The 13001-nt window shown below is 45.7% G+C and overlaps 1 protein-coding gene and 1 non-coding gene across 2 annotated transcripts; one reads left to right on the top strand and one right to left on the bottom strand.

The window, feature by feature from the left end:
- Positions 1–4922: 4922 nt before the first annotated feature.
- Positions 4923–6365, bottom strand: LOC141643658 (uncharacterized). The gene has a single exon (XM_074452907.1). It carries the CDS (start codon positions 6363–6365, stop codon positions 4923–4925), a length of 1443 nt encoding a protein of 480 aa, XP_074309008.1.
- LOC141622238 (small nucleolar RNA R71) lies at positions 5887–5993 on the top strand. The gene has a single exon (XR_012532912.1). It is a non-coding gene; the product is annotated as a small nucleolar RNA R71 (small nucleolar RNA).
- Positions 6366–13001: the final 6636 nt, after the last annotated feature.

The following is a 13001-nucleotide window of genomic DNA, read 5'->3' as shown; positions in this document are numbered from 1 at the left end:
CCGTCACCGATGTCCCATTATATGGAACAATAGGTGATCCGCTTCGGGAGATGTGGTTCACGAGCACAATGCAACTGTAGTTATGCCGCCACATCCACCCTATCAATGGCCACCGCAACAAGATCCTCCCGATATACAAGAAGAAGAAATTGCGGAGCTGAAATCCTTCTGCAGATACTTGCATCTCAATTGCAAGATCGTGACCGAGAGAGGCAAGATCATGATAGACGCACTTCTTCGCGACTTGAAAAGCTCGAAACCGACATTGCTCGGTTTAGCACTGTGATACAAGAAGAAGAGGTTGCGAATCGAGGTCTTTAATGGAGATACTTGCATCTCAAATACAGAATTATGATCGAGTGAGGCAAGAGAGTGATAGACGTGCGGACGCTCTCAAATCATTGAGTCGGAGTCTAAAATTGCTCGATTAACGGTGAGTCGGATAATTGGCAACGGAAGAGGTATACCTTGCCGAGAACGGTTTTTCCCATGAAAAAACCGTGTTGCCCAATGCCGAGGATGACTTTTATGACTCGGACGACGAGTTTCTATCACATTTCATTGTCCCACACGAGGATTTCAACACAGACGGGAGGAATCACTCGATCGAGTGACTTATACTAGTCGATCGAGTGATTTTCCAGAGAAACACTCGATCGAGTGAAATTGCTTTGCTCGATCGAGTGGAATTCAGGAGGAAGTTGGTCGATCGAGTGATTATTCTGCTCGATCGACTGAGTTGGCCATTGGGAGCTTTGGTTCGTCATTTTGGTTTGATTTGGATGACGAGTCTGACGATGATGAAGGTTACGGTGAACCTCCCTATTCACAGTAAGTCGGATACACTTGAAGTGCGATCTACGGGATGGATTCGAGGAGGTTGATGAAGAAGCAAATGAGTCGAATTTGCTCCTAGCACAGATGAGGTATTACATTCCTTTGTCAGTGATTCCTTCGTTGAGAGCAACCAACCTGAGGTAGTAAACGGTAATTTTATTATTGTTTGTATATTACCTCGTCTGATTCATGCATGTCCTTTTAATGCTTTACCCCCTCCCATGTGGACATATAATTTAACTGATTTTCACCGTACATGTCATCTCAAAATTGCTAATTTGAATTTAAACCATAATGTATTGACGATCGCTCCCGCGCTCCTTTATTTTGTGGATAAATTTAGGAGCGCTCATAGGAAATTTGTTAGACTTAAATGTTTACATATCTTTATTTCCTACTTTGCTATTCCACTTTGGTGCTACTTACTCTTCTGTGTAGCACATGCGCAGCTATTTGACAGGTTGCTGCGCGCTTTGAGCTGTTTTGATCGTGATTAATTATAGAGGCTCAAAGAAAAAGAAGGTCGAGCTGGGACCTGACTGAAGCTAGCGCTACCCGGGAGGCAACCCGGCGATTTTATTTTACATTTTTATTCTATTTCAGTTGTCATAAATGGTTTTTATACCATAGACTTTCTCCGTATGCTTGTCTTGTTAGTTTGCGGGCTGTTTTTATTGCATTTTGCAGGAACACGCGGAGATCCACTCGATCGAGTAGTTTTTCTACTCGATCGAGCACCCTTGCTGATGAATCCACTCGATCGAGTGAAGATGTTACTCGATCGACCACCTGCAGGATGAGAAACCACTCGATCGACCTAGTTACCTTTCGATCGAGCAGTTTTTGAGCGCCCATGTCACTCGATCAGCTACTATCCCTTGCTATCGAGTGTATTTGACTTGGATTAGCTTCCTGAGACGATTTTCCGGGCCCTTAGCAACCTCCCATTTCATGGTCGGTTTGGGGAGGTCCCCTTATTTCGCGCATTTTGTGAGTTTTCCGTATTTACTCTCTTTCTCCTTCAGTTTGCATTTCCTTTCCATGTTTTGGTACAATGGGGGCATTGTATGGTTTGGTTTGGGGAGGTTATGCATCCATATCTGTGTCTGCATATTGTTTTTACTGCATTTCAGTTATCACATTTAATTTATGTATGCATTGTTGTTTATTTTCCATAAAATTCAAAAATTCAATAAAAATTTGAAAAATTGTTAAAATTCAAAAAAATTCATGTTTGTTTTAGCATATAGGTTGAGTCGGAACGGTAGATTTCAATGATGAATTTGCACTATATTTGTCTTTTTGCTTAAACCTTGCATTGAACTATTACCTTTTAGCTTTGTCTTTTGCATAATCTACGAGTTAATGTTTAAATTTAGCTGAACATATAGACTTGACCTGAAATTTTGGCAACCTACTTATAATTTCTAAGATTTAGAGCCTTATAAACTGGTGTCATTTGTGACCAGTTTCATGTAGGATTGTGAGTAGTTACTCCTTGCATAACATGTATCATCAATTTGCACATATATGAAATTCAATTGCTTTTTGCCGTCATACATTCGGGTTAGTGGTTGGTGTCACATGCAGGGAGGTGCTTACATTTCCCTTTCTTTCATTTTTACCCATAAACTCCACATTAGCCAAATTTGCCTGTTGACCCTTTAGCTACATCCAAATTTAGCCTGCCTTGTCAAGCTAGTTTAGATTGTTGTTTTGCGGTATATATTTCATTGTATCAAATATTGGCGCATAATCTATTGATTCGGAGTTGGTATTTTATGAAGAAAGGGAGGATGATGAAAAGAAAAAAAAACGTGATGAAAAGGGAAAAAAAAGAATCGAAAAAAGAAATGAAAAAATGAAAAAAAGGAATGAAAAAGAAGAAACCGAAAGAAATAGAAAAAGAAGGAAAAAGAAAAAAAAAGATGTTGTTTGTTAGTCGGTTTCTGCTCCTATGTTCTATCTTATATCATTTGAGGAGTATTATCAGTTTGGTTGGGTGAGATTTATGCCAATTGAAGGGCATTGTGTTTATTCATAATTGAGTTGGAATCGGACGTTTTCATATGGTTTTGTTTAGGTACTAGCTTGATCACCTATACCTCCACATTCCCATAAATGTTTTGCCTTTTCTTACCCATTGCCTCACTTTACCATATCTTTGTAAGCCCTCGGCTGTGACGGACCTTGTTTGGTTGGAATGTATGTACGGTAGCTAGAATTGTCTATCATATTAGTTGCATGCATGTTATGTGGGTCGTAGTCTAGGTGAGCGACTATTTTTCTTTCTCTCTTACATATATATGCTTACCCTTTGCTTCATGAGAGAAGAGTGACCCGTGAGAGTCCATTATTAAAGGTCTCGCAAGGTCGACGGTTCAGCTTTATTATAAACATCCTATAACTCGTTTGCATTTGACTGTCTTGCTATAAGTGTTAGTTTGCTTGCATTAAATTGGCTTAAGTGGGCATTTGTAGCTAGCTCTGAGTTATTTTTCCGTTCCATTAGCATATAGTTTTGAGTTTACTCGGGGACGAGTAAAGGTTTGGTTTGGGGAGATTTGATACGTGCATTTTATATAGTCTTTTTAGCCTATTTTATGCACGTATTTCTATGCTTTTATCGTAGTTTATTGCTACGAAATGCCCCGAATATGCTACTTTGGGTTATTTTGTCTTATTTGCAGGAATGAACCAGAAAGTAGCGGAAATCAAGCCAATTACCGTCCGTTTAGCATGCATTTGGAGAAAGAGTAGATTTGGAGCGGGAATTATAGCTGTCTTGGGATGCGTGAAGGTGTTTCGGGAGCTAAAAGGACAAGTCAAAGGCAAACTAACAAGAATGACGAGCTGCTGAAGTCAAGTTTCACTTGATCGAGTGATTTATTACTCGATCGAGTGGTTTAGGAGTCAATAATCAGTCGATCGAGTAGACTATGTAGTCGATCGACCAGTTCCTTTATAGCCTTACTCGATCGAGCACTATTCTAGGTCGATCGAGCTGTTTCTGAGTCAAGTTCACTCGATCGAGTGATTTAAGTGGTCGATCGAGTGGACTTTGCTACGGGCTGGGCTTTTAAGCTTTAGTTCCGTCATTAGGTTTAGCTAATCCTATTTTCTTATAAATAGGAAGTCAGTTTGTCATTGTAAACGCTCTCACACTTCGGCTACGTTGCTTGTTACTGTTACTCTGTTCTTATTTCCGGATCTTTAATCTAGTAATTCCTTCTTCCCTTTTCTCTTCCTTTTTAATGTTTATTGTTATTATTTATTTTAAGTTTGTTTCCCTTATTTCCATGAGTAGCTAATTCCCCCTAGTATGTTAGGATTAGGGAAGCCGTGGTAGCATGTTTTAATTGTACTAAATAGATTAGCCCTGCGATAAGAATTGTATTAGGCAATTTAACTGTTATCCGGTCGAATGAATGCATGCAGGAGACCATAAATTTAGTTAACCCCGACCTAGATCGAAAGATTGGAAGGGAAGGCTTGCTTAATTACAATAGGGTATTGCAGTGAGGGCGAAAGTTAAGCTGTTTACACTCTAGGGCGGTTTAAGGACCGAAAGGTGACGACCATAGCTCTTCTTATCAATAGTCTAATCGTCTTAGTATTCCTGATAGTATAAGATCTGATAGCTGCCACGGTGGACCGACTCCTAGCATACTCCCTTCCCTCTTGCTGTTAATTTCTTTCATTCATTTCCCTCGTTTTAGTCTTTAGCTTAGTTAACACAATCAATTCAACCCCCATCGTGACATTAGACAGATAAACGGACAAATAGATAGTACACCGCCTCCCTGTGGAGATCGACCCTACTTACTGCTGACTTCTGTTAGTTGTATTTAGGTATTTTATTTTTGGTACGAAACGACAGTACCAATAACACTAGCTCCCAAGTCACACAAAACTCTATTTATCTTTACCCCTTGGATAGAACAAGGAATAGAAAAGCTTCCCGGGTCTTCAAGTTTGTTAGGAAGTTTTCTAGTGAGGATTGCACTATATTCCCGAGAGAGGTTAACGGATTGTATCCCTTCACTCTTTCTCTTCATAGTGACAAGATCCTTTAGAAACTTTCCTTAGTTAAGGATTTCGGTGATCATGTCAAGAAATGGTATGGTGACATTCATACCCTTCAAAATATCAATGAGCTTCTCATATTTCTTCTCAAGTCTTGGCCTTACAAGCCTTTGTGGAAAGGGAATTGGTTCAACATACTCCCTTAGAGGTGGAGTAAGTTTTTTGACTTTTGATGGAACCGGTTCAACTTCCTTTGGTGGGTCTACCATTTCTACTTCTTTTGATTTTTCCACTTCAACTTCAACTTCAACTGGTTGCTCTTTCATTGATCCACTAGAATCCCTCTTACTTTTCAACTTTGGAGTCTTCACAACCTCCTCCAATTGCCTTCCACTTCTCAAGAATACCGCATTCATTTGCTTTGGCTTCACCGTGTTTCCCGGAAACTTGCCCGAATTTTGAGCCATTTGACTCAATTGTTGTGAAATTTGAGCAACATGAGTTTCCGTGGCCCTTTGAGAAGCTGTAATCTCATCATTAACATGACTTTGAAAAGCAATGTGGTTGTCAAGTTTGGAACCGGATTTTTGGTTGGCAATCACCAATTGCTCAAAGGCTTGCTCCCAAGATGGTTTTTGATTTTGTTGGACGTGAAAATTTTGGATCAAAGGACAATTAATTGGGGTATGTCCTTCTTCACCACAAATCTCACAAGATAACACTTGCCTCATGTTGGGGTTGAAGGGCTTGTTGGAGTTCAATAATGCTACTTGTTGAGTGAGGTCCTCAAGCATACTCTTCACTTCCACATTGAGCACCGCATTAGAGTCTTTACCCTTACCCTTTCTTCTTCGTCTTTCATTGTTCCAATCCATTGTCCTTGAGGCCATCTCTTCAATCAACTCTTTTGCCGAATTGTGACCCAAGATATCTAAGGCTCCCTTACCCGAACCCGAATCAAGAAATAGCCGTAGGTCTTGTGTCAAACCTTTGTAGAAATTATTGATCAACTCGGGCTCGGATATGCCATGGTGAGGGCATAACCGTTGGAGTCTCTTGTACCTCTCCCAAGCCTCGTACAAAGTCTCATCTTCCTCTTGAGTGAACCCTTGCAACTCACTCTTTACCTTAGCCGTTCTTGAAGGAGGAAAGTATTTTTTCAAGAAGGCCGAGGAGAGCTCATCCCAAGTCTTGAAAGAGTCGGGATCACAATTCTTTAGCCAATCCTTAGCCGCTCCCCTTAGTGATCTAGGGAACAACCTTAGACGGACTGCATCATCGGATATCCCATTCATCTTATACATGTCACAATTGTCAAGAAAATCATTGAGATGGTCATTAGGGTTCTCCAAGGGACCTCCCCAAAATTGGTTATCTTGCACTAGGTTAAGCAAAGCATTCTTAATTTCAAAATTGTTGTCTTGGATCCTAGGCCTTTGAACACTAGAATTCACAATATGCTTTAGGGCCCTGTAGTCCCTAATCGGAACCGATTCACTCATTGTTGTACTTTCCGGATTTTCAAATAGATTCTTAAAAACCACTACACACTCAAGTGAATAGATTAGCAAGATAGATGGCACACCAAGGTGTGCAAAAGCAACAATGACTTAGTCTAAACTAGAACAAAACAATTAATATCTATCTTTGCTCCCCGGCAACGGCGCCAAAAACTTGGTGGTTATCAAATTATACCTCGCAAGTGCATGATTGTCGTTGTACACTATTTGAGGGTCGATCCCACGAGGAGCTAGGGAGAATATTAATCGTTCTAATTCTTATGCTTAGCTAAGTCGGATAAAACAAGGATGAATTAATATCTAAAGGACTAAACTAAATAACAATTGAATAGAAATAAATAATGCAAAAGCTAAAGAATAAAAGCAAGCTAAAACAATGCGGCTTTACTCAATAAATAAGGACCTAGAGAGCGACTAAACCACCGGCATTCGTAATAAATCATGAGTTCCTTCAGCTAGTTGTCAAGGGGGAAGTGTATTGGGTGGAGACGCCTCTAATTCGCCCACCAACTCCCTCCCGGGCTCATGGTGGGACACTAGTGATAGCGAATCAACTCCCTCCCGGGCTCATGACTCGATTTCCCCCGACTCAAGACTCAAGGCTCACCAAAGTGGGCCCACTCCGCTCACCTGTCATCAAGATCAAGGGCTTAAGCCCGCGATAAACTCCCGGTCATCCCTACCCTTCTCCCGAAGGCGAACTTCAAACCGAAAAACAAAGGCACCCCACTTGGGTTCTCCCTCCTGGGCTCAACCCAAGTCGGCACACGACTAAAACAAGGTAATGTGATCAATCCCAACCTAACCAACTCCCGTTAGTGGACAAGGGTCAAAACCGACAATTACTCCCAAATAGACACAACAATTCGATTCCTTTGTTTAAACCCAACAACCCCTCCTCAACAACTAATTTAATGAACTCAATTAGATAAATTACTCATGTTAGGGTCTAATCGCACCCTAGTGAAAAGACTACTCATTATTCATGGTTAATGATGGGGCATATTCTGCACCCGCTGACCGAGTCAACATATTGAGCAAGGTCAAAGCCAAAAGACAGCAAGTCAACGTATTAGACAGCCTAACCGACGCAGCCTGTCGGCCTGTCACTTGGGTCTCGGTCTCGGCAACTAGCCGGCCGAGAGGCATATCCGCGTACTCACATCCAGTCCCCTCGGCATGGAGTCAACCAGGCCAGCCGGCCTGCCATGGGTCCCTCGGCCGAGGGTAGAACAGTCTTTCCACCTGCTAGCCACTTGGCCACTTGGCCACTACGTGACAAAAGGTGAAAGCCTATAAATACTCCACTTCTCTCATTGAGAAAAGGATCCCAAAACTATCTGAAAAACACCTATTAAACTGGTATAAGCTCCCTTATCTCTCTACAATATACTTTGCCAAGTAACACACAACTTATCTCTTTAAGTTTACTGACCTGAGCGTCGGAGTGAGTTCGCTCGGTACCAAGCCGAGCCCTCAGTTTGTTCATCTTTACAGGAGAGAGCGAAAGAAAGAGCCAAGCAAAGACGTCATTCTACAAGCTCACGTGGTCACAAATCCTGCTCCGGAATTACACCCGGAACAATTGGCGCCGCCTGTGGGAAATAGATACTAAAAGCTAGTCACCTCCCTTACAAAAAAAAAACAAAACAAACCAAAAACCATTCAAAGAGCTAAGAAGATGTCAAAACAACAAGAAATAATTGTGAGTGACGAAACTGCATTCTACCAGGATGACACGTTCCCTAATTCTGAGATCGGGCAGTCCCCCACCGGCCGAGTCATTGAGCCGGTGAAGTACGGGATGCCAAGAGAGCCAGAAACACCGTTGCCGACCGGCCAACTCACGGTCATGGGACATGTGGTCGATGCGGCCAAATTGAAGTTATTCCTGGACCTGATGGGTGGTACGTCGGTTACCCCTGTTCAAGCGACAGGGGCGGCAGCGCCCCCACAAGTGACCAGGGCCCATAAAGTGACTCCGAACAACTTGACCGGAGCAATACAAGGAGCTGGGCATGCTAGGACACCGGCGGAGCCCGTGGTGCCAGTGGCAGACCAAAGTCCTTCCCCCACTCGCGGGAGGACAGCGTCGCCGCGGCAACAACGAGGCCCGCCCCGAAAAAATGAAAGAAGTCCGACTCTCCAAAGTCGGACAACAAGAAGCCCTTCCCGCCAGATGGAGAGAAGCCAGACTAAGGTTGCGAGGAGCCGATCGCCGCGTGTCATTCGACACGTGGTCAGACAGCCCCTCAGTGCCTATGTCCTCGAAGTCTCTGTGTCGACTAAACTGAAGCTGCCGCCCCTATCATACAAAGGGGATAGCGAACAAACCGACCATGCCGAGGCTTTCGAGTCGTACATGTCGGTATGGGAGCAGCCTGATGAGGTATGGTGCCGAGTCTTCCCAACAACCCTTCATGGGATGGCCCAGAGTTGGTACAAGGGGCTACCTAATGGTTCGGTATACTGCTATGCCGACCTGAGAGACAACTTCATAGCCCAGTATGTTTGCAACAAGAGAAGGGCCGTGGAGACATCGGATCTACTCATTATCCGACAGGGGGAGGACGAGTCCCTCCGAAGCTATGTGAAGAGGTTCGACGCAAAAGTTCAGCAGATCCGTGAGCTGAACACCGAACTGGCGGCCTTCGCACTGATGAAAGGCCTCCCGAAGGGCGAGTTCAAAAACGAGCTGATCAAGTGTGAAGACCTCAACCTAGACACCGCCAGAAAGATGGCTGACCGAGCCGTAAAGGTGGAGGACTATCACAAGACCTGGGTAGGCCACAGCGAAGCTGAGCAGCCAGAAAGGAGGAGCCGCCGGGACAACATAGATGAAGGACGCCGTGACGGGAATCGGTTACGACCTGAGCGATTTAATAGGAAAAAGAACTCGGCGGGCGCCGGGGGGAGTTCGGGACCATACACCCAGAAGCGGTACAGCAGTCTCACCCCCCTGGTCAAATCACCGGCCGAGGTCTTTGCCCTAAGCAAGAATGAAGGGCAGAAATGGGCAAGACCCCCCAAGGCGAGGGGGGACGGCGACCTTAGCCAGTTTTGCGATTACCACGGCCAAGCCGGCCATAAGACCGACAACTGTCGGCATCTGAGGAACTTCATCGAGGAGCTGATCCGAAAGGGGGCCCTCAGCAAGTATGTAGCTGGAGGCCCAGAAACAAGCTCCGACGAGGCGAGTAGAAAATCAGTATTCCAGCAAATGGGAGTGATCCAGGTTGTCATCGGGGGGAACGAGAACGGTGGGTCAGCTAATGGGCACAAACGGCACCTGAATGAGCTATACCAAGCCATCAACTTTGTGCCCAAAACAGCGATCCCCGCTTCCACAATCCCCGATATAACCATTGGGAAGAAGGACTACGAGGGAGTCATCGCTCCGCACAGCGACCCGCTTGTAGTCCACCTAGACATAGCCAACCACTTGGTCAAAAGGTGCCTGATTGACACAGGCGCCTACACAAACATCATGTTCAGGGAGTGCTTTCTCAATCTCGGTCTGAAGATTGAAGACCTGAGCCCCTGCACCAACCCGCTATACAGCTTCTCCGGGGCCGGCCTGGTACCCCTGGGGTCAATCAGACTGCCGGTGATGTTTGGCCAAGCCGATGTGGCTAAAAATGTTTTATCTGAGTTCGTGGTTATTGATGGTTCGTCCGCCTACAATGTTCTCATAGGCCGGGTCACTTTGAGCGAGGCCGATGCAGTGATGTCCATCCGGGCCCTGACATTGATGTATGTCTCGGACCGGGGGGAAGCACAAAAGCTTGTCTCAAAGGACGAAAGAGACGAAATTGTCAATGTCCAAGTATCTGCCAGAGGGTGCAACATGCAATCCCTCAAAGTGGCGAAAAAATCAGAGAAGGGGAAGAGCCCATCCTTACAGCAGGAGGGCGATCCGATGCACACCAACGTCGGCATGGTCGAAGGAGCCGAGACCGAGGAAGTGGAAATTGACTCAGGGCGCACCGTAACTGTCGGTGTCGGCCTGGAGCCAAAATTCAGAGCCGATCTCCTAGACCTGCTGAGGAAGAACAAAGATGTCTTCGCATACTCAGCCGCCGAGATGCTAGGCGTGAGCCGAGAGGTGATCGTTCACAAGCTGAACGTACTCTCCACCGCCGCCGCCCGTCAGCGAGAAGATGAGGAACTCCTCGGCCGAGAAAGATGAGGCCATCAAAGCTGAAGTAGACAAACTATTAGAGGCAGGCTTTATCATGACTTGTACTTACCCTGAGTGTCTAGCCAATGTTGTAATGGTGAGGAAATCGTCAGGGGCGTGGAGGATGTGTGTTGATTTTACCAATATTAATAAAGCGTGCCCTAAAGATTGTTATCCCTTGCCTCGAATAGATAGTTTAATTGACGCAACGGAAGGCTACACCATGCTAAGCCTGCTAGACGCCTTCTCAGGATATCATCAGGTGTTTATGGCCGAAGAAGACATGCCTAAGTGCGCATTCATCACCGGTAACGGCACATACATGTATAAAATGATGCCGTTCGGTTTGAAGAACGCTGGCGCAACTTACACTAGGCTGGTGGACAAAGTGTTTCAAGATCAAAAAGGGCGAAACATCGAGGCTTACGTCGACGATGCTATTGTAAAAAGCAAGTCTGACAGCGAGCACTTGGCCGATTTGAGCGAGACATTTTGTTCACTAAGGAAATATAAGATGAAGCTTAACCCTATGAAATGCAACTTCGGTTTCCGGGCCGGCAAGTTCCTCGGCGTGCTTGTCAGCGCCAGGAGAATTGATGCCAATCCAGAGAAAGTCTAAGCAATACTAGACCTGCCGGAGCCGAGGAATCGAAAAGAGGTTATGATGCTGACCGGGAGGATGGCGGCTCTCGCCCGCTTCATCTCTCGGTCGGCCGACAAGAGCACCCCATTCTTTAAAGTGCTAAAGGGGAATAAAGACTTTAGCTGGGGGGAGGAACAGAGCACGGCTTTCAAGCAACTGAAAGCCCACCTTCTAACTCTCCCGACCCTGTCCAGGCCGACGCTGGGGGAGACGCTATATCTATACTTAGCAGTTACCTCGGCCACGGTCAGTGCCGTAATCGTCAGGGAAGAAAACAAGCAGCAACACCCAATCTACTTTATCAGCCATACACTGCTGGCCGCCGAAAGAAATTATCCACTTATCGAAAAAGCAGCCCTCGTTGTCGTCGTTGCCGCAAGGAAGTTAAAACCTTACTCCGACGCACATCCCGTGACGGTCTTAACCGACCAGCCATTGGAGAAAGCGTTGGAAAAATTCGAAAAATCCGGCAGACTTATCAAATGGGCGGTGGAGCTCTCCGGCTTTGGCATTCAGTACAAGCCGAGGCCTTCGATAAAGGGGCAAGCGCTTGCAGACTTCCTAGCCGAGTGCACATATCAAGAAGAATCACATCCCGACGTATGGGAAGTGTATACCGACGGGTCCTCCACGGCGAACAGCTCAGGAGCCGACATCCTTATCACCAGCCCTAACGGGGACGAGTTTGAGTACGCCTTGAAGTTTACCTTCTCGGCCTCAAACAACGAATCCGAATATGAGGCGGTGATAACTGGAGTCGAGTTAGCTAGAGCTGCCGGGGCGGAGCATATTGTGTTAAAGACAGAGTCACTCTTAGTGACTAATCAAATCAGAGGAGAGTATGAGGCTCGAGACGACGGGATGGTGAGGTACCTGGAAAGAGTAAAAGCCGACACCGCAAAATTGAAATCTTTCCAAATACAGTGCATCCCCAGGTCTGAGAACAACCGAGCCGACGCTCTCTCAAAACTTGCCAGTTCAAGCATCAAGAATGTCAGTCGAACCGTGCTGGTGGATATCAGAAATGCTAAAAGCATCACTGAGACCGTCGGCATGGTGGGCGACATCGAAGCCGAGACGACGTGGATGACTCCGATAATGAAATACAAACTAACAAAAGAGTTACCGGAGGACCGCAGTTTCTCTCAGAAGATAAGAAGGATTGCCGCAAGGTACTTGGTATTTGAAGGAGAATTGTACAGAAGGTCCGTAATAAGAGTAAGACCACTCTTGAAATGTGTCGGCCCAGCCGACGCGGAGCTCATACTGACAGAGATTCACGAAGGCATCTGTGGACATCATATGGGGGCGAGAACGCTAGCCCACAAAGCTCTCCGAGCCGGCTACTCTCGGCCTACCATGTTGAAAGATTCCAGAGCAAAGACCAAGAAGTGCAAGAATTGTCAGATGCATGCTCCGGTAATACATGCACCTTCCCGAGATCTGCAACCGGTACTTAGTCCCCTACCATTTGCACAATGGGGGATGGATTTACTAGGACCATTTCCGACGGCCTCCGGAGGAAGGAAGTACCTGATTGTCGCCGTTGACTACTTCACCAAATGGGTCGAAGCTGTCGCGGTACCTGCCAAGACCACGGTGGCCGTAAGAAAGGTGATTTGGGAGAACATCATAACTCGTTTTGGGTTACCCCAAGTCATGGTATTTGACCACGGCCGAGAGTTTTGGAGTGACATGGTGATGAACTGGCTGGAAGAGCTCGGTATCAAATTCGCATACTCCTCCGTCTGCCACCCTCAGAGCAACGGGCAGACGGAGGCGCTAATAAAACAAT

This window comes from Silene latifolia, chromosome 1 (assembly GCF_048544455.1).
Source record: "Silene latifolia isolate original U9 population chromosome 1, ASM4854445v1, whole genome shotgun sequence".
Lineage (NCBI taxonomy): Eukaryota > Viridiplantae > Streptophyta > Magnoliopsida > Caryophyllales > Caryophyllaceae > Silene > Silene latifolia.
This window is presented reverse-complemented; position numbering and strand designations above follow the sequence as displayed.

Bases quoted from the DNA above. Each gene is read 5' to 3' on its own strand.
- LOC141643658 (XM_074452907.1), bottom strand. From the start codon at position 6,365: ATGAGTGAATCGGTTCCGATTAGGGACTACAGGGCCCTAAAGCATATT.